Source organism: Microcaecilia unicolor, chromosome 1 (assembly GCF_901765095.1).
Source record: "Microcaecilia unicolor chromosome 1, aMicUni1.1, whole genome shotgun sequence".
NCBI lineage: Eukaryota > Metazoa > Chordata > Amphibia > Gymnophiona > Siphonopidae > Microcaecilia > Microcaecilia unicolor.
In genome coordinates, this window is record NC_044031.1 from 217,823,322 (window position 1) to 217,842,340 (window position 19,019).

Here is a 19,019-nt window from a genome sequence, read left to right on the forward strand (position 1 = left end):
TTGAGCAATAACAGAACAAAGCAAAGACGTCCAGGACTAAAACTTGAACGTTTTCAGCTAGACCTGTTTTTATTACGAAAAAGGCACAAAAAGGTGCCCAAAATGACCAGATGACCACTGGAGGGAATCGGGGATGACCTCCCCTTACTCCCCCAGTGGTCACCAACCCCCTCCCAACCCCAAACATTGTGATGAAGAACATTACTTGCCAGCCTCTATGCCAGCCTCAGATGTCATACTCAGGTCCATTACAGCGCATGCAGGTCCCTGGAGTAGTTTAGTAGTAGGTACAGTGCACTTCAGACAGGTGGACCCAGTGTGTTTCTTGATCTGGTCAGCAATCTCCTCAACTTTCTCTCCAAAAAGGTTATCCCTCCGGCATGGGGCATCCGCCAATGTCTGCTGAACCACCGATTCCAAGTCACAGATATGCAGCCATGAGAGCCTGCTCATTGCTATACTTTGGGCAGAGATCCTGGATGCCACATCAAAACTGCTGTAGGCGCCCCTGGCCAAGAAAGTACGACATGCCTTCTGCTGCTTGGCCAACTGGAGAAATGACTTGGCCTGCTCCGGTGGGAGACAGTCAATGAAATCTAGCATCTTGCGCACCGAGTCCCACAAGTAGAAACGCGTGAAGCGCTAGTATGACATGAGCATAGAATCCTGAAACATCTTCCTCCCAAAAGAGTCCAAGGTTCTAGCTTCTCTGTCAGGGGGTGCTGAAGTATTGTCCCTAGAACTCTTGGCCCATTTGAGGGTGGATTCAACCACAAGGAAATGATGAAGAAACTCAGGTTTATCAAACCCTGAGGTGCTGTGAATCCGGTGCATGGTAGAGATCCACTTGGGCAGTACCAGGATAGACAGAGAGGACTCCCAAATTCGTACAAGAACATCCTGCAGAACATATCTTGTGCAATGGAACAGTCATAGCCTCTCTAAAAGGAGTCTCATCCAGGACCTCGAGCATCTTGGCCCTGGGCTTGTCCTCCACCTCCGAAGGAAATGGAATGGCAGCTACCATTTCCTTGACAAAAGAGGGAAAGGAAAGGCTTTCAGGTGGAGACTTTCTCCTTTCCTGTGGAGAGGAGGGGTCGTAGAGGATGCCATAGGACACATCCTCCAAGAAGTACTGTGGATCCGCCTCTGACTTCCAGAGCTGAGAGAGAGAGAAGGGAAAGCTGAAGCGCCAAGCCTGCACGCTTTTCACTGCTGCTGCCACCGTAACCCCGACGAGGTAAGGTGACTTTTAAAATTCGGAGGGAGGGGGCCTGGAACTCGAAGGGAGGGGGGCCCTGGAACTCGGAGGGACCCTGAAACTCGGAGGGAGGGGGACCCTGGAACTCGGAGGGAGGGGGACCCTGGAACTCGAAGGGAGGGGGCGTGAACTCGAAGGGAGGGGGAGGGAAAGGAGAGAGAGAGAAGGGAGGGAGGGGGCCTGGAACTCAAAGGGAGGGGGGCCTGGAATTGGGAGGGAGGGTGGGAGGGGGAACCCTGGAACTTGAAGGGAGGGGGAGGGAAAGGAGAGAGAGAGGGGAGGGAGGGGGGCCTGGAACTAGGAGGGAGGGAGTCTGGAACTGGGAGGGAGGGAGGGACTGGAATTCGAAGGGAGGGAGGGGGGCCTGGAAGAGGGAGGGAGGAGGGGCCTGGAACTCGGAGGGAGGGGGAGAGGAATGGGGGACGGGGGGGGAGAGGGAGGGGGAATGCACCACCTGTTAAAAAAAAATTTCAGCACCCCCAATCATTTTGAAAAGTTGGCTCCTATGCCCTGACCCACCGATGCCACTCCCATGGCCATGCCCTCTTTTCAGCTACATGCTAAAGGATTTTTTACACACATCTCTATAGAATAGCGCTCAGCAAGATGCGCACATAAATCCAAATTGTTGCCAATTAGCACCAATAATTGATTGTTAGCGCCCAGTTATTGGTGCCAAATTGCACATGCAGCTTTAACACCTTTTATAGAATTCCCCTGCTATAACAGGTTCCCTAAATTTAAACTCCATTTGAGCACTTAAATTTATAGAATACTGTCATTCACATGGGTAAGTGTGTACACTTCATAATGAGCCTAACCACTATTCTACAATTACATGCTAAAATGACTTAACATATAATTGTTAGGAGGTGTTCACAGGAGAGGGGCAGGGGCATGTCACAGGTGTGGCTGACATTCTCATGTGTAACTTACAGAATAATATAAATATTGTATTCAGGCATGCTCATATACACCAGCCACAAACCCCAAGAACACGGCCTTGCAATAATCAACACCATAAAAATACTGTGGATCACAGAATGGTGTGAAAATCTGAAAACTGCAAATAACGGCACAACTTTCGCACAAGCCTCAGGTCATCAAAGGCAACATTAACAACTAACTTCACGTGAGCTTTTAACAGAAGCTGAGAATCCATTTGTGTGCCAAGATTAAGAAACATTGATTACAACTGATTACTAGGCATATAAAGTCTGCAATCTGATGGCTAATGCCACCCAACATTTCATGTCCAGCCTATCAGTTCGTCTCTAGTGAATAGATATTTTCAAAGACATGGATATCATGAGTCCATATCATTCCTTCAGTGCCATACTGTGGTTTTGTCAGTTGTCATTCCAGTCACTGCGGCCTAGCCCCTTTTTTTTTTTCCAAGGGAGGTCTTTAATCCTCATATACAAAAACAAATCAAGTAAAACACCTTTTTCTTTGCTCATCTCTGCTTCTGGTACCACTACCTGATCCAGGCCCTGCCACTGCTCAGCATGAAAGTTAAAAAGTGATTTGAAAAGGATGTCATGGACAGGCCTTAAAAGACAATAGTCATAGTTATACTTTGGCTTATACTTGGAGAACTGTGTTTTACACTGCCTCACACTAACATTTCTAGTGAGCTTCCTGGGATAAACACACTCTCCCCGATATTCAGCCAGTGGCAATCAGCATTTTTTTAAAAGTTGATTGTCCCCTGCTAAATTATCCCCCGATATTCAGTGCTGGGTCATATCCGAGCACTGGCACTGAATATCGGGGGATAATTTGGGCAGGCCAAGCCTCAAAAAGGTGCCCGAACTGACCAGATGACCACCGGAGGGAATTGGGGATGACCTCCCCTTATTCCCCCAGTGGTCACCAACCCCCTCCCACCGTAAAAAAAATCTTTAAAAATATTTTTTGCCAGCCTCTATGCCAGCCTCAAATGTCATACTCAGGGCCATCATAGCAGTATGCAGGTCCCTGGAGCAGTTTTAGCGGGTGCAGTGCACTTCAGGCAGGCGGACCCAGGCCCACCCCCCCCCCACTACCTGTTACACTTGTGGTGGTAAATTTGAGCCCTCCAAAACCCACCCGAAACCCACTGTACCCACATGTAGGTGCCCCCCCTTCACCCATAAGGGCTATGGTAGTGGTGTACAGTTGTGGGGAGTGGGGTTTGGGGGGCTCATCACCCAAGGTAAGGGAGCTACGCACCTGGGAGCAATTTGTGAAGTCCACTGCAGTGCCCCCTAAGGTGCCCGGTTGGAGTCCTGGCATGTCAGGGGGACCAGAGCACTACGAATGCTGGCTCCTCCCACGACCAAATGGCTTGGATTTGGTCGTTTTTGAGATCGGCGTCCTCGGTTTCCATTATCGCCGAAAACCGGGGACAACTATCTCTAAGGATAACCATCTCTAAGGTCGACCTAAATGTTGAGATTTGGGCGTCCCCGACCATATTATCGAAACAAAAGATGGACGCCCATCTTGTTTCGATAATAGCGGTTTCCCCGCCCCTTCGCCGGGATGTTCCTAGAGATGGGCGCCCTTAGAGATGGTCGTCCCCATTCGATTATGCCCATCCACATGTAAATTGTTCAGGGAACTTGGGAACTGAAAGTGGAGCTGGGGGCGGAGCTTGGGTTCCTTCAAACAAAAAAGCAGGGAAGGGAAAGAAGAGAGAAGGTTCTAGATGAGGGGGGGGGGGAGGATTGGTGGAGGTAAGGGAGAGGGGAGATGCTTGATTGATGGGAGAGGGCATTCTAGCCCCAGAAACCCTAGCACTGGCCCTGCTGAATAAGATCCAAAGCAAAAATGTTTGCCATGCACATTCCTAGCTGATGTTTCAATACAATATAAACATATATAAACACTTTTATGCACAAAACCTACAGCAGATGCAGCTATTTCAATACCTTTGCTTCATCCTTCATACACAAAAAAGTCTAGTCTGTAAAGTTAAGTCACGTGGAACTACAACATATGTTCTTGCTCAAAAGGACATAAACACCTCAAAACACTCACTCCGTCAGACAAAAATCAGTCCCATGAAAACTGTCTTCATTTAAATTACTCAAGAGGGGTTGCTACAATACAAACATCTGGTCTGTAGTATTCTTAATCACTGTACATTTGTCTATATTAAAGAATAGTGCAATCAGGGCAATGTTTTCTGAGGACCTCTTTACTCATTTTTCTCAAGGAAGTTACATGATATTACTTTTAAAATGAATAGGAGTAAATATTTTTTCACTCAACGAATACTTAAGCCCTGGAATTAGTTACCAGAGGATGTGGTTTCAGCAGTTTGCGTTATCTGGGTTTAAAAAAGGTTTGGAGTTCCTGGAGGAAAAGTCATAGTCTTATATTGAGACAGACAAGGGGAAGCAACTGCTTGCCCTGGAATTGGCAGCAAGGAATGTTGCCACGATTTGGGTTTCTGCCAGGTACTTGTGACCTGGATTGGCCACTGTTGGAAGCAAGATACTGGGCTAGATAGACCATTGGTCAGACTCAGTATACCTATTCTTATGTTGTTATTTTTGTACCTGTGCTTTATTTTTTATGAAAAATTAAAGGGTAATGAAGGGAGATGACAGCTAGCATAAAACTAGAGCTGTTTTTTTTTATTAAAATATCTTTCTTTCTGACACACAATCTGTCCGGTCCTCCCTCTGAATAAATTCAGTGTACGTTTTTTTTTCTGCAGGTGGGTTTGCTTGCATTTCAGTGCTCTGAAATTTCTAAACCAAATCCAAGCTTTGCAAAACCGCCTTCCGCTGGATCACTAAAAAATAAGACCCTTTTATATATCCAATCTATCTTATTGAATATTGATAGAATCCAGCTAAGAAAAGTTTTTTAAGTGTTAGGCTATGAACCTCAGCCGTGCCGCACTGCATCCACACAGTCTAACGCAGAGTGGTTCAACAGCCTCCACCATCCTCAAATACTTGATTTGTATGAAGTTTAAATAAAACCAAATAACTTATTTATCTTATTAAATTTAATTTGGTTAATACTCGTCTTAAAGATGAAAGCTTCATAATTAGTCGGCTATTGCGGTACAGTGCTTCAACACGGCACGTATTTCACAAATGCTTTATCAAGGAGGTCCCCTAACAATCATCTTTTACCAGCCTGCCGACATCATGCCACACGGTCAAGATAGTTGAGGCTGTTGAACTGATGACGAAGTGAGTGCATAAGTCTCTGCGTTAGAGTGTGTGGATGCAGTGCGGCACAGCTGAAGTTCATAGCCTAACACTTAAAAACTTTTCTTAGCTGGATTCTAAAATGGCAGTTCCATGTGGAACTGTAGTTACAAAATACTAGCCTAAGTCCGCAGTTTCATGCTGAATTTTAGGAGCGAACAACTTAGCCCAAGTCAAAGGCTAGTGTAAGAGCTCGTGCCTAACTGTTGGCAGTTAGGCACATAGGGGGAGATTCTATATATGGTGCCTGGAAAAATCCACGCAGAAAACATTTCCACCTAAGCATATTCTATAACATTTCCGTGCGGTTTATCGAATACGCTTCTCGACATCCGCCCGCCAAAGTTAGGCACACAGCAGGTGTATTCTATAACAATGTGCATAAATTTTCAGAAAGCCTATGATCCGCCCAGTCAACGCCCATAGCCAGGCCCCGTTTTTGACAATGCACATTACAATTTACATGCACTAGGTTATAGAATGTACTTAGCGAGTTGTGCGCGTAAGTTCTAATTAAAGCTAATTAGTGCTAATTGCTTAACATCCAATTAACAGCGCTGATTGGCTTGTTAACCAATGAGGGCAGTAACGCACAACTGCTAATTGGTGCCAATTAGCACAGTTAACACCAATTTAAGCCAATAATTCGCTAACTCCAATTAATAACCAACTATTACATTAAGCTGCGCATGCAACTGATCTTATTCTAGAAACTGTGCGTGCAAATTTGTACACTGAGCATAAATGTGGGCATTCAATTGTATAGAATCAGGGGATTGGTGCCTAAGATTAGACACCCAATTACAGAATTGTCCTGTATGTCTATTATTAGCACGATTAGGGCAGTAGTTACTAAGGTGTCATAAAAGTTGGCCAGAAGTCCAGATTGAGTGGAATGGGGGTGAGACTGGTACTTAAATGTGTATTTTTTAAAATCAATTCCTACTACTACTACTACATAAATGCACAAGCTTCCACTTGCCTCACAGCAGATGTAACTTTGTGCTAGAACTTTCTAGGATGCTACTTTATAAAGAGACATAAGTAGGTATCTTGCCTTTATCAAATAAGTACAACATGCACTTACAGTATGTGTCTTCACAGCCCAGGCACCTTGTCATCTAATTACCCTTCGGGGACAATTCTATAAAGTGTCAAATGTTAGGCACCAAAATGCTGGGTGCTAAGCGTGAATTGTACAATGGTATCTGGGCACCCAGGCTCCATTCTAGAATACTAGTAAAAGTCTGCATTTATGTGCCAACAGTTAGGCATGCCTCGCATAAATGTTGGAGGAACCCCTGAGGGTCAGGGAAGAAGGGATCCGGGAGAAGAGCAAGATGGGTAGGTTTCATACCCGGAATTCCAACTACAAGTCCCAGGATCCTAAGGGCTGGGAAGCCACGCCCCCACAAAGGCATAAGTTTCTCAAGAGCCGGAGAAGGAAGGAGGACTACAGTTCCCAACAACCCCTGCAAAGCCCTGGTGACAAGCAAAGGGAGCAGCAAGGGAACTACAAGTCCTAGGAGCCCGAGGGAGAGGAGGGGGATTGGCTGAGGAGGAATAATCAGGAGGGAGAAGACCAGTTGGGGACCATAAAGGGAGAGAAGCCCATGGAATGGGAGGGGGAGAAAGAGGTCGGAGAGGAGATCCCAGCCTAAGATGACTGGGGAAGTGAGCCCATGGAGAGAGGTGCCATGCTGTAAAGCAGTGAATGATTTCAGCTGTGGCCAGAAGTCAGACCCGGCTGGAGAAACAGGTAGTGACTTGAACTGTGTCCAGGAACCTGGCCATGCTGGGGAAGCAGTGAGTGACTTGAACTATGTCCAGAAGTCATGCCATGCTGGGGAGGCAGTGAGTGATTTAAACTGTGTCCAGAAGTCATGCCATGCTGGGGAAACAGTGAGTGACTTGGCCGGCGGGGGGGACGGAACAAGGGGTGATATGTGCTGTAACTAAGGACTGTGTCTGGAAGAGGAAATATCTTGGCCTTGCTGATGGAATAAAGCGGTTTTAAGCATATTTTTGGAGTCTGCTTCTGGGAGTGCTTTGTCCAGGGAAGGGCCCTCAGCCAAGTTCAAACCTGCAGGAAGGCCTGAAAGTGCTGACCTGCTGACAATGTGTAGAATTCTATAACTTGTGAGTATAACTAATACTACTTTTCATTTCCAAGGTGCTATTAGACATATACAGCACTGTACACATTATATGCAGGTACTTTCTTTGTCCCTAGAGGGCTCACACTCTAAGCTTTTGTAACTGGAGTAATGTAAGGTTAAGTGACTTGCCCAGGGTCACAAGGAACTACAATGGGAATTGAACTCAGGCTGCCAGGATCAAAGCCTGCTGCACTAACCATTAGGCTACTCCTCCACTGATGGGCGATGCTAATGTCCTGTACAGTATATGCATAACCCACATGAACACCCACTTGCTTATGTGCGCTATGCAAGTTACACACTAAGATTACAGAATGCTACTTAAGGCCTTATTCTATAAAGGTTATGCTCTTAAATTTACGCTCCTAAAATTTATGCTCCTAAATTAGGCGCAAACTCTATGCTCCAAAATAGAGTATACTCCTAATTTAAGAGCATAACATCCATGCGTGCAAGTGCTAGTACTTATAATCTGAGTGTTTAGGCACACACATTATAGGATGAGAGGGTTCATGATTTCTCTGTTACAGTTAAGAGTCATGAACTAAAAGCTCCAAGAATAGGAAAAGTACTGAAAGGAAAAAGAATTGGTGAGATTCCTAACCTCATAAATGCTGGAAGAAGCAAAACACTTTTGTAAATCCTTCAACTTTATGATGAGAGTCTGATCTCAAAGTAGGAAAGAAGTAAAAACTGAATTTTCTATTTTGGAACTGTGAATCTGAATCCAAAAGCTCAGCACAACTTACTATGAATGTGTATTCTCAAATCATCCTGTGGAGCAACTTATCAATATTGGTGGGGGGGGGGGGGGGGGGGGGTTCTGTAGCAAAAAGTCAGTCCAGTTATTCCAGGGCCTTGACTGCACTAACATCAGTGACCCTGCGATTTGAAGGCTTTCACTTGTGGTCTGCTACATCAGCTGTCTAAAAAAAAAAAAAAGAAGAACCTGCATGTATATGTCCCTCCCTCACTCCTAGAATAGAGTTGGTTGAAGGAAGCTTACACAATAGCTTCTTTCAACATATTTCATTCAACAGTAATGCAGTGCTTCTAATTCCTATACCATGCTGAACACACTTACAGTCTCACCACAGGAGAACATGGCACTGCACATTAGTCAGACCAAACCACCTGGGCTGAAAACTCTAGTCGAACCTATTCTTGGATGTTTCATCACACAATGTAATTGTTCAGGGTTGGACTTGTAATTCTATTTTTCTGAGAGCACCTTACTCATAGTTTCTTCCAACAGAAAACAGATTTTTCATGCACATGCAAAAACTGATTTTATTTTAGCTTTTTTGAAATTACAGTGCATTATATATTTTTTAAAAAAACCTTTTTTAAACCCATATACGCTAAGGGGCCCTTTTACTAATGCACGCAGGAGCCTACGTGAATAGAACTACCACAGGGGCTCTCTGTTGAGCGCTTTTTTCAGAACTATAGTCCAGTTCCCACGCCTGTTAGTCAACATTTTACAGGACCAGGACACTGTACCAGTGACTTCACAGTGAGAATCCTCAAAGGTAACTTTAAAACCATACAAGAACGTAAGACCTTTGAAGTCAGAATGATTGAATATTTTAACACCCAACAGAAAGGACTTAACAAGGATCTGGGGTTCCTAGCCCATTATAAACCATAAAGCTGTATGTCTCTGTTGATCACCCTCCCCTCACCTATCCACACCCACACTGTTAGAATATCAATGATATGCTTTGATGTCCCCATGCATACTTCCTACCCACCCCCCTCCTCCCACCCTGTCAGACTGTCATAGTAATGCTTGAATGTTTTCACTTATATACACTGTCAGCTAGCACATTTGCTTATTTCCGATCTGAGGAAGAAGGGCAACCTTCGAAAGCTAATCAAGAAATGTATTAAGTTATGTCCAATAAAAAAGGTATCATCTTATTTTCTTTTCCATGTTTTATTTTGTTTGATTTCTATTGATAACCTTAAGAGTAGACTAACACGGCTACCACACTCCTCTACTTATGTATGAGTATTAATTCATTTTCTGGATGTCCAGATCCAATGAATTTTAAGTGAAGCAAGATATGTATCTGGTATACTAACTGTTTCTACTAATGTGCAATTCTCTCTTCATATGAAGAGTTTCTTCTGAATATGTAAGCCACTGCAAAGTCCTTTGTGGACCAATGAGCGGTATATAAGACATAGGTAGTATAGTATAGCATTCTTTTTTTTATTTGAATTGTCACTGCATCACATTTTGGTGCATTTTGTGCATTGCATATGACACTGAAGTACACTTCACTACAACTTTGGATATTCTTCTTCAGCGTGTGAAATCTTAAGGTGCATTACTAATTCACTTGCGCTTACCTTTGGTTTATTATCGCATCGTATTCTTTATTTAGAGATTAACGACACTGTGCAGTTTCCTTAAGCGTATTGGCTCAACACAGAGCATTTTGTACTGTTCAGCATATAGCACTATTCTACTTTCTCTCCTTCAATACATTTATTTCAATTCCTGTCTTGTCTTACAGCTATAGGGCGCATTAACTTGCAAACATCCTTTTGCGGTATTTCTTTCATTCCTGTATTCATTGTTTTCTGTTTCTAATTCGGTTTTATGTTTTCCCACATTATAGACTACATTTTTCTTCAGAATGCTTTTAATTCTTAGATAGAAATATTATTAGATGTGTGATTCACTGAATAATGTATGAAAAAACCTCACAATCACCATTTAGCAGAGCAGCTTCGTTTGTATTTATACATCACGATTATGTTGATGCAGTAGACTGCTTAGTACTACATGTGACAAAAACTGACAATTGTGATATTAGTACTAGGGTGTAACATTTTTGAGGTACTCCCTCCATTAATGTAAAGTACATTTATTTAGTATTTTAACCTATTGCTTTTGTTATCTTTGATTGCACTTTGTTCTCGTTTTCCCTATTATTTCATTTTATTGTTATTATTTTTAACATTATATAGACTTACACTTTGGCTTCCAGACTTCCAATATTATAACATAAACCAATCTGATTTGAGTGGCCACATTCAGGTAACATAAAAGAAGGTGCAAATATTCTGCGCACCTATTTTATATACATGGGTACGCAATGAATTAAATTTATTAAGAGAAGCACAAACAGCAAAGGTGACACAAAAGTCCGAAAAACAAATGGTGTGGTGCAAAAATTTATTCTAATATCAATGACCCATAGTAGGTATCAATGACTCGACACGGGCTGTGTTTCGGCCACAAAGGCCTACCTCAGGAGTCAATACAAAATGGTATCACTTTTATCGGTTAAATTATATCAAGATTCATAAAAGAATGCACCAATGAAGCACGCAATGTATATTCTCTACCTACACACTAGTCACAGCACTGACTAACGACATAGTAGCAAGAGGATAAAACAGGGTTTACCCACAGAAAAAAGGGGTTATATTTTTATAAATAATTTTTTGCACATTAATGGCCTCTTATAAAATTACTCCATGGGATACGTGTGTAGAAGTATGGTGTCAAGAAGACTCATGCTTTCACACAACCTGCGTGTAGGTTTTTTGGGGGGTATAGGGCCAGATTCTATATATGGCGCCCCAAAAAACAGTGCTGAAAAAAACCACGCTTAGCGCTATTCTATAAACCTTGCTTATAGTTAAGTGCAGGTTATAAAATATGTGTTGTGGTCATCCTGCAACTACAATTCAGGTGCACCCATTTACACCAACTAAAACCTGGTGCAAATGCCCACATTTTATCTAGGTGCGAACCGGGCATATTCCGTAACAGTGCATGTAAATTTTAGAAACATCCACGACCCTCCCATGGCCATGCCCCCTTTTGTTACCCGCACATTAGAATTTACACACGCTATTTTACAGAATACACTTAGAAAGTTGCATGCATAAATTCTAATTAGTGCCGACAATTGATTGTTAGGGCCAATTAAGTTGCATATGCAAATCAGCTACACCATTTATAGAATCTAGGGATTAGTGTGGAAAGAGCATGGGTGAAGTCATGAATATATGTGTAATTTATAAAGCATGCACTTACATGCATATTTCACCCATATTGACTTATGCTAATTTCTGAAAAGATGTAAATATACGCTGGTGTATTTAAGCCACAATTCTGCAGGTTTCCTAAGGCTATTTTATGAAGACACATAAGCACCTACGGTGCTCATTTTTGAAGCACATGGACGTCTCAAAATGGCCAAAAAAAAGTCTTATCTGCTGAACAAGTCCAAATCTTGATTTTCAAAAGGCAGAATTTGGATGTTTTACACTGCAATTCATCCAAATAGCAAGGGGGCATGTTGGAAGCATGTTTCAGGCTGGACTAGGGTGGGCCCAAAATTAGAACATCTTTCAGCGATAATGGAACAGGAAGAAACATCCAAAGCAAAAAAGAAGGACTTTTATATTTAGACCTGTTTCAGTCAGATCTAGGGTACAAAAAGGTGCCCTGATTGAGCAGCAGACCACTGGTGGGATGAAGGCATGACCCCTCTTTCATCTCCCAGTGGTTACTGATCCCCTCCCACCACCCTAAGAAGAGAAGGTGACAGTGGATTCCAGGCTGTATGACGGATTCAGGTATTATGGCCCTTCCTAACAGAACAGCAAGCAAGTGTAAGGAGTAGCCTAGTGGTCAGTGCAGTGGACTTTGAACAACAAAACCCAGGTGCAACTCCCACTTTAACTCTTATTTCTGTACAAATATGTGAGCCCTTCTGGAAAACAGAAATATCTACTGTACCTGAATTTATAACACACCTGCAAGAGTGATAGCTATTGTAGTGATATACCTTTAGGTACAGGAAGTTTTCATCTGTTCCTGGGGGCTCACAATAACATAGAAAGGAATTAAGGTGGGATTTGTACCTGGGTCTTGATGTTTAAAGTCCAATACATTGACCACTAGGTTGCCCCTCTGCTCTGCAAGGACATCTGTCTGGCCATTTTTGTACAAATGATACCAGATAGACGTTTTTGTGCCCGCCACGTACCAATCTGGAACTACTGCTGGGCTACGGCAGGACCCCGGTGGTAGTCCCCACCCCCCAGCGCACGTCATTTCCAGCACTACAAAAATATCTCTATTTTTGAAGCACCGGTATTTAACCAGCGGTAATCAGGCAGTGCCACAGGATACCTGGTTACCACACGGTTAATTTGGGAGCTCTTATCGCCACCTCAATGGATGGCAGTAAATGCTCCTCCCCAAAATGGCCGCGTGGCAAGTGGTTCACTTACCGCACAGCCACTTCTTTTCCAGCAAAAAAGACGGCCTTTTACCCACTGCGGTAAATGGGGGTCTCAGTGCATGTCAAAAACACATCCCTACGTTAGCACAGGCCCCTTTTTACTGCAGCTTGGTGAAAGGATCCCTAAGTGACTTACTTAAACTGGCAGGCTACACCTCCACTGCAAGAATCTCAAATTAATTAAACATTATGGACCTATTTAAATTGCATTTTCTCCCTTGTTCTGTCAAAGGGAAATCTTTTTATAATAGGTTATTTTCTGTCATTGATCCTGGCAGAAAAGAATCATGCAAACTATTTATTTATTTAATTAATTAAAAGTTTTAAATACCATTTTACTGATGAAAATCTTTATTCAAAATGGTTTACAAAGCCCTATAATACAATATAAGATTCAAAACAATAGATTCAGTAAAAAGACTGAAATTACATTAGTAAAAATAAGGAACCTTCATGTAAAATACCATCAACTCCAGAAAACAAGCAAAGACTAACCAACAATCTGGAAACAAATACAGTAGCCTCCTTGTTTACTAAGCCATGCTAGTGGCAGGCGGTATGGTAATGCAGACACAGCCCATTCACTTTGAATAGGCTGTGTCTGCATTGCAACACGGCTTTGTAAACAGGGGGGTAAGTTTGCTGTGGAAAATTTCAGAAGAAAGCTATAATTAATTGAGCTATTGCTTTTTAAAATAGCACATTTTGCAAAACTAAATTTAAAACATACAGTTTTTACTATGTGCAAATATTACGGGGTCCCTTTACTAAAATGCCTTAATATATGGGCTTTGTGCATTTTAACGCAGGACTTTCCTGTGTGCTAAAAAATTTTTTAACATGGCAGTAAAATAGGGCTTTCCCATGTTTTTGCTGATCCTGAGAGAATTTGTCCATTAGCGCACAGCACTTGCAAAAAAATTAATATGGGAGCACTTACCATTTCTTGTTTAGGAGGTGCTAAGAACTCCCATGTTAAGTCTGCATTATCCAGTCACCCTCAGATGCTATAAAGAGCCTAAAACAATTAGTAAATGGGCTCCAATGATTTCATTATTAGAGTCAACAAGAACTTAATTGGCATTAGTTACAATTTGGGTGCCAATCTGGCTTCATGCTATTCTGTAACAATGGGTGTCTAAGTTAGATCGCGCACAACTCAAAGGAGGCGTGGCCTTTTAAGGGGCATGGGTAGGTCAGAGGCATTCACAAAAGATGCGCAGTGTTACAGAATAGCGGGGATCTGCACCCAATTTGCATGCCAGGATTCACTCCAGGTTTCAGCTGCTGTAAGTCCTTGTGCCCAAAGATGAGTACAGAATTCGGTGCTCAATGCTATTCTATAAAGAGTGCTCATCCCGGAACACGCTTCATAGAAAACCTTTGAGCGCCAATTTTTATCGGTGCCTAATTTTTGGCACTATTTATAGAATTTTCCATTTAGGTCGCACTAATGTATATTAGTTAGCTGAATAAGACTTCCACGCCCATTCCCCACCCATGACACAACCCCTCCAAAAATACTTAAATAAAAATAAATAATGCGTGGTTAGTGCGTTCAAAAGGGGAAATTACCATAAAACACTTTAACACATTTGCCCCCAGATTCTATATATCACGCCTAGTGTTCTGCGCCAAAATTCAAGCGTATTCTATAACAATGTGCGTAACTTAATTGGCTTAACAAGCTAATCAGTGTTGAAAACAAGTCTTAACGAGAAATAATAAGCACTAATTGGCAACAATTAGAATTTACGCACACAAATCGCTAAGCGTATTCTGTAACGCACTGTGCCTAAATTGTAATGCACGTGGTTAGGGGCGGGGAAATGGGGATTTCGTGAGCGTTCCAAAATTTATGAGCACTGTTACAGAATATGGCCCACTGCGCCTAAATCTACACATCAGCATTTATGCCATGCTTCTCTTGGTGTAAATGGATATGTGTAGTTTTAAGCCTTGTGATAGCAACTAAGCATATTCTATATACCATGCCTAAATATAGGCGCCGCTTTCAGAATAAGCTTAGGCAGAAATTTATTCCACGCAGAGTTTTCAGGCGCCCTTTGTGGTAAGGAGCAGAGGAGTGGTTAGTGCAGTAGCCTGAGAACCTACGGAATTGGGTTCAGATCCCATTGCAGCTCCTTGTGACCCTGGGCAAGTCACTTAATCCTCCATTGCTCCGGGTACAAAAATAAATATCTGTATATAATATATAAACCACTTTGAGTGTAACCCCAGAAAGGCAGAATATCAAGTCCCACCCCCTATCCCACATCTTAGGCCTTAATGAGCTGTGAGGCATAATTTAGCAATGAAGCCACTCTAATTCATCTGAAGACATGTAAAGGTACATGCGAAATACATGCAAAATTGTACTGTGAGGCCACCAATTCCACAGAGTCTCATGAGGAAAATAGAGTTCAGAATTGCAAATAACATGAACAATTTGGTGGGTTTGTGCTCAAAGCAGTCTTTGTGAAATGTTTATTTTTACTTCGCATATACGTCATGAGGGGAACATCTAAATGCAAGGTGTAGACCATACTTACCGCTACCCCCGATTTCAGCAAGAGGTAATGAACAGTCTGTGTAACATCTGCTGCGTGCATCAAATTGTGATAGGGATTTTTATGTTTACTGTAGCCAACTTCCAGAGCTTCCACAAATGAAACAAGAGCAGAAATAGGGACCTGGAAGGGAAACATGAAATGGCATGCATAGGTTACAAAATGCTCTTTAACCAATTAATAAAACACTCAGAAGCGGTAGAGCCCCACATTTTCTTACAGGGAATGGGAACAAAAACAGGAAGACCAGCTATTGAACAATTAAGATGAGCAATGTGGCAGCATGCTGGATTTGGAGAGAAATACACTGCAACACTGGAAAACGATTTGAGCCAATGGAAAATGTAACAGCGATTAGACTAGAAAGATGGGACATATATATGGAGAACTGAAGGGTATAGTCAAAGTATATATAGCCTAATCAAATGAGAGTTTACAGAGGAGCATAATTTATGTGAAGAAGAGGAATTACAGATGGTGGGACAGGGATCCCAGGAGTATGAAACCATGGAAAACTGGTGTATCTGGATGGTCCAGAGGAAGGGGGAGGGGGTACAAAGAAAACACTTGTTATGTTTTATTATGGTTATGAGAGAGCCAGTGTAAAACAAAGGTACAATTACATACTGATCTGTTGTTATTTGCTTGATCCACACATAAAACTTAAATAAAAGGATTATTTAACATGTAGTCATATACCAGCATTTCACTCGTAATGCAAAAGCTGTCTAAACTATGTTTGTTCATTTTTGCAATGTTGTAACAAGTCAACATGTTGGTTTAGAGGTGGCAGTTTCTTTCATTTCCTAAAGTAGTTGCTTCACATGTGCAGTTTAATTGTTTACTTTAATAAATATTTGCCTATGAATATTTCCAAGCACATCAACATACAGCATAGCCTCTAGTCATCTTCTCTTGGGTCTTTTCCTCACTTCTCTTTGGAGGAAGTCAAAAATTCCACATGCCAGAGATGGCCCTCCAAATAACGCCCTTCCTACTGCTGGATGTATTTATATTTCTGAAGAGCTAGTACTGCAAGAGATCATGGTTTTTATTAATAGTATGACCTCATCTTGCTTAGCAGTTAATATTTCACCTGTAACATGACCATCATGGCTCAAATACCTCTGAGACACAGGGGCCATCTCTGTGGTGGCTGTGGATGCCTGAGCATCCCCAATATTTTTCCCTGTAAGTCTGTAAAGCTAGAGCACCAAGCTCCATGCTGGAGAGCTATAGGGAAACACAGGAATGAAGTGCTTCTGTATCCTAGCTACTGCTCCCACCTCCCCCTAAATACTATTGGCTGGAGGTGTCTATCCAATAGACTGCAGGGGAGGAGGAAGTTGCAACTTGCTGTAACCTAGCAGCTGCCAATGGGGAAGGCAAGTGCAGCAGACAGACACATCACAAAAGGAACAGACAGATTCAGTAACTTTATTGGCACAACAATTTTACCTATAAAGCTGCCAATTCCATGGTAAAACTACGGAACTGGGCTACTTCCAGCTCTTCCCCATGGGTTTTCTTAAATGCCTGTGGGTCATGGCCTTTTGGGGTATTTTTGACCGGGTTGGGCGATTTCTAATTGACGCGGCCCATGGGTTGGCTGCTTATGTACTGCTGCCTTCCTATTGGTCCTAACTGAACCAATAGGAAGCGAGATTTGGCACTGTTTCAAATGCTGCTGCACCACACACCCAGTGTTGCCAGGTGGGCGGTTTTACCGCCCAATTGGGCGGTTTTCCGCGACCCGCCACGGGAAATTTTTGCCCGCGGCGGGTTGCAGTTTTTTGGGCGGTTTTTTTGGGCTTCCGGGCGGCTTTTTGATTTTTTTCGGCCGCGGGGGGCGGGGTTAGTGACGTTTTTGGGCGGGGTTAGTGACGTTTTGGGCGGGGCCGATGACGTGGGAGGCGGGGCCGATGACATGGGAGGCGGGGCCGATGATGGGGAGGCGGGGCTGATGACGGGGAGGCGGGCCCGATGACGTGGGAGGCGGGGCCGGTGACGTGGGAGGCGGGGTCGGTGACGTGGGAGGCGGGGCCGGTGACGGTGGGGGCGGGGCCGGTGACGCGGGGGTGGGGGTGTCAGGGGCGGGGTTTGTGTTTGGGCGGGTTTTGGGCTGGTTTCTGGCCTGGATTGGGCTGGAAAAAAAATTTCTACCTGGCAACCCTGCACACACCTTTTTTCTCTCTGTCTCTCCACTTGGCCTGGGCCCCCCCGCCGCGGCCATGCTTCTCAGACAGAGGAGGCGAGGGGCAGGAGAGGCGCGGACAGTGTTGGCTCTGGTGGTGGGTTCCCTCCTGATCTGCTCTCTGAGTCAGGGAACAGATCATCAAGAGAAGGGGACCCACGGCCGCCACTAGAGAGGAGGACAGAAGCAGAAAGCGCAGTGAGTGAGTGCAGGAGGAGGGGGAGGGAGCTGGAGTGAAGCTATGAGCTGCTGCATGATGCATCCACTTTGCCATGCTTTATTGATGGTGGCATTTTTATTTAATCTCACTTATATTTTCAAACATGCCAGCTTGTGCAGCATATGGATATACACAGAGAAGTATAACTTTTCATAGGTAGAATAGTAATTTGTTATAAATTGTAATCAGTATGTCATTTGGAGGGGCTGGTTATAGGGACCTGCTAGCACGCTGTATTATGAAGAGATTTTTTTCTCCTGGTAAAGGGCCACCAAAACAGACATCACGTTATGAGAATCAAGTGCTATCTATTTACTTACTTATGTATAACGTTTATATCCCACATTAAAGATGATTTAGGTTGAAACCTGGGAGCATGTAAAGTCTTTTTTACCTGTGCCTAGATCAAAAGAGAGAGAGATGGTTTGTGGTGGGAACTTGCTCCTTTTGTTTTGTGGGTGGATGGATTATGAATTTGTGCTAATTATTATGATGATGATGTTGATTATGATTCTGATGATTCTTATGATTACCTCATTAATATTCATATTGACCTTATTAATGTTTATATTAATATTGTGCTACTTTGGGGCAGGAAACATTTTCATCATCTGGCAACACTGTTTACCTATGTTGCCAAAGTAAACCTATAGCAGTTAAGGTAAAAAAAGACAGAGAAGTACTGGTGGGAGAGGAATAAAGGGGGCAAAGAAGAGGTGAAGGGAATGGAAAGGGTCACTGGTTAAGAGACAAAATGTTGCTCTGAAATGCTGGGAAAGGCAGAAAGGAGCTGTAAATGGAAGAGCTGCTGGGTGATGGGGTTAGAGACTGATAGCGGAGCTGTGAGTCAGGAGTAGACACAGGCAATGAGAATCAGAGGAACTCAGAGGAAGCATGAGCTGTGTGGGGGAAGGTTGCTGGCAGGAGGAGACATGATCCAGGACAGAGGAAGAAGGCACAAGCTGCAGACAGCAGAAGAGCTGAAAAAGATGGAGAATAGCTGTGTGGGACTGGGAAAAGAGCAGTTGAGGGACAGCAGGATCATGGTGGAGAGAACAGACATGAAGGTGAGAAAAGAGTGATTAGAGGAGGCGGGAGTAAGACTAGAAGAAAGTGAGATGAGAG

At 43.3% G+C, this 19,019-nt stretch overlaps 1 protein-coding gene across 1 annotated transcript in view; it reads right to left on the reverse strand.

The window, feature by feature from the left end:
• PDE1C (phosphodiesterase 1C) overlaps positions 1 to 19,019 on the reverse strand; it is a 981,038-nt gene that overhangs the window by 287,857 nt on the left and 674,162 nt on the right. The window contains 1 exon segment of the mRNA XM_030204349.1: positions 15,463 to 15,603. Within this exon segment, the coding sequence (XP_030060209.1) occupies positions 15,463 to 15,603 (141 nt within the window).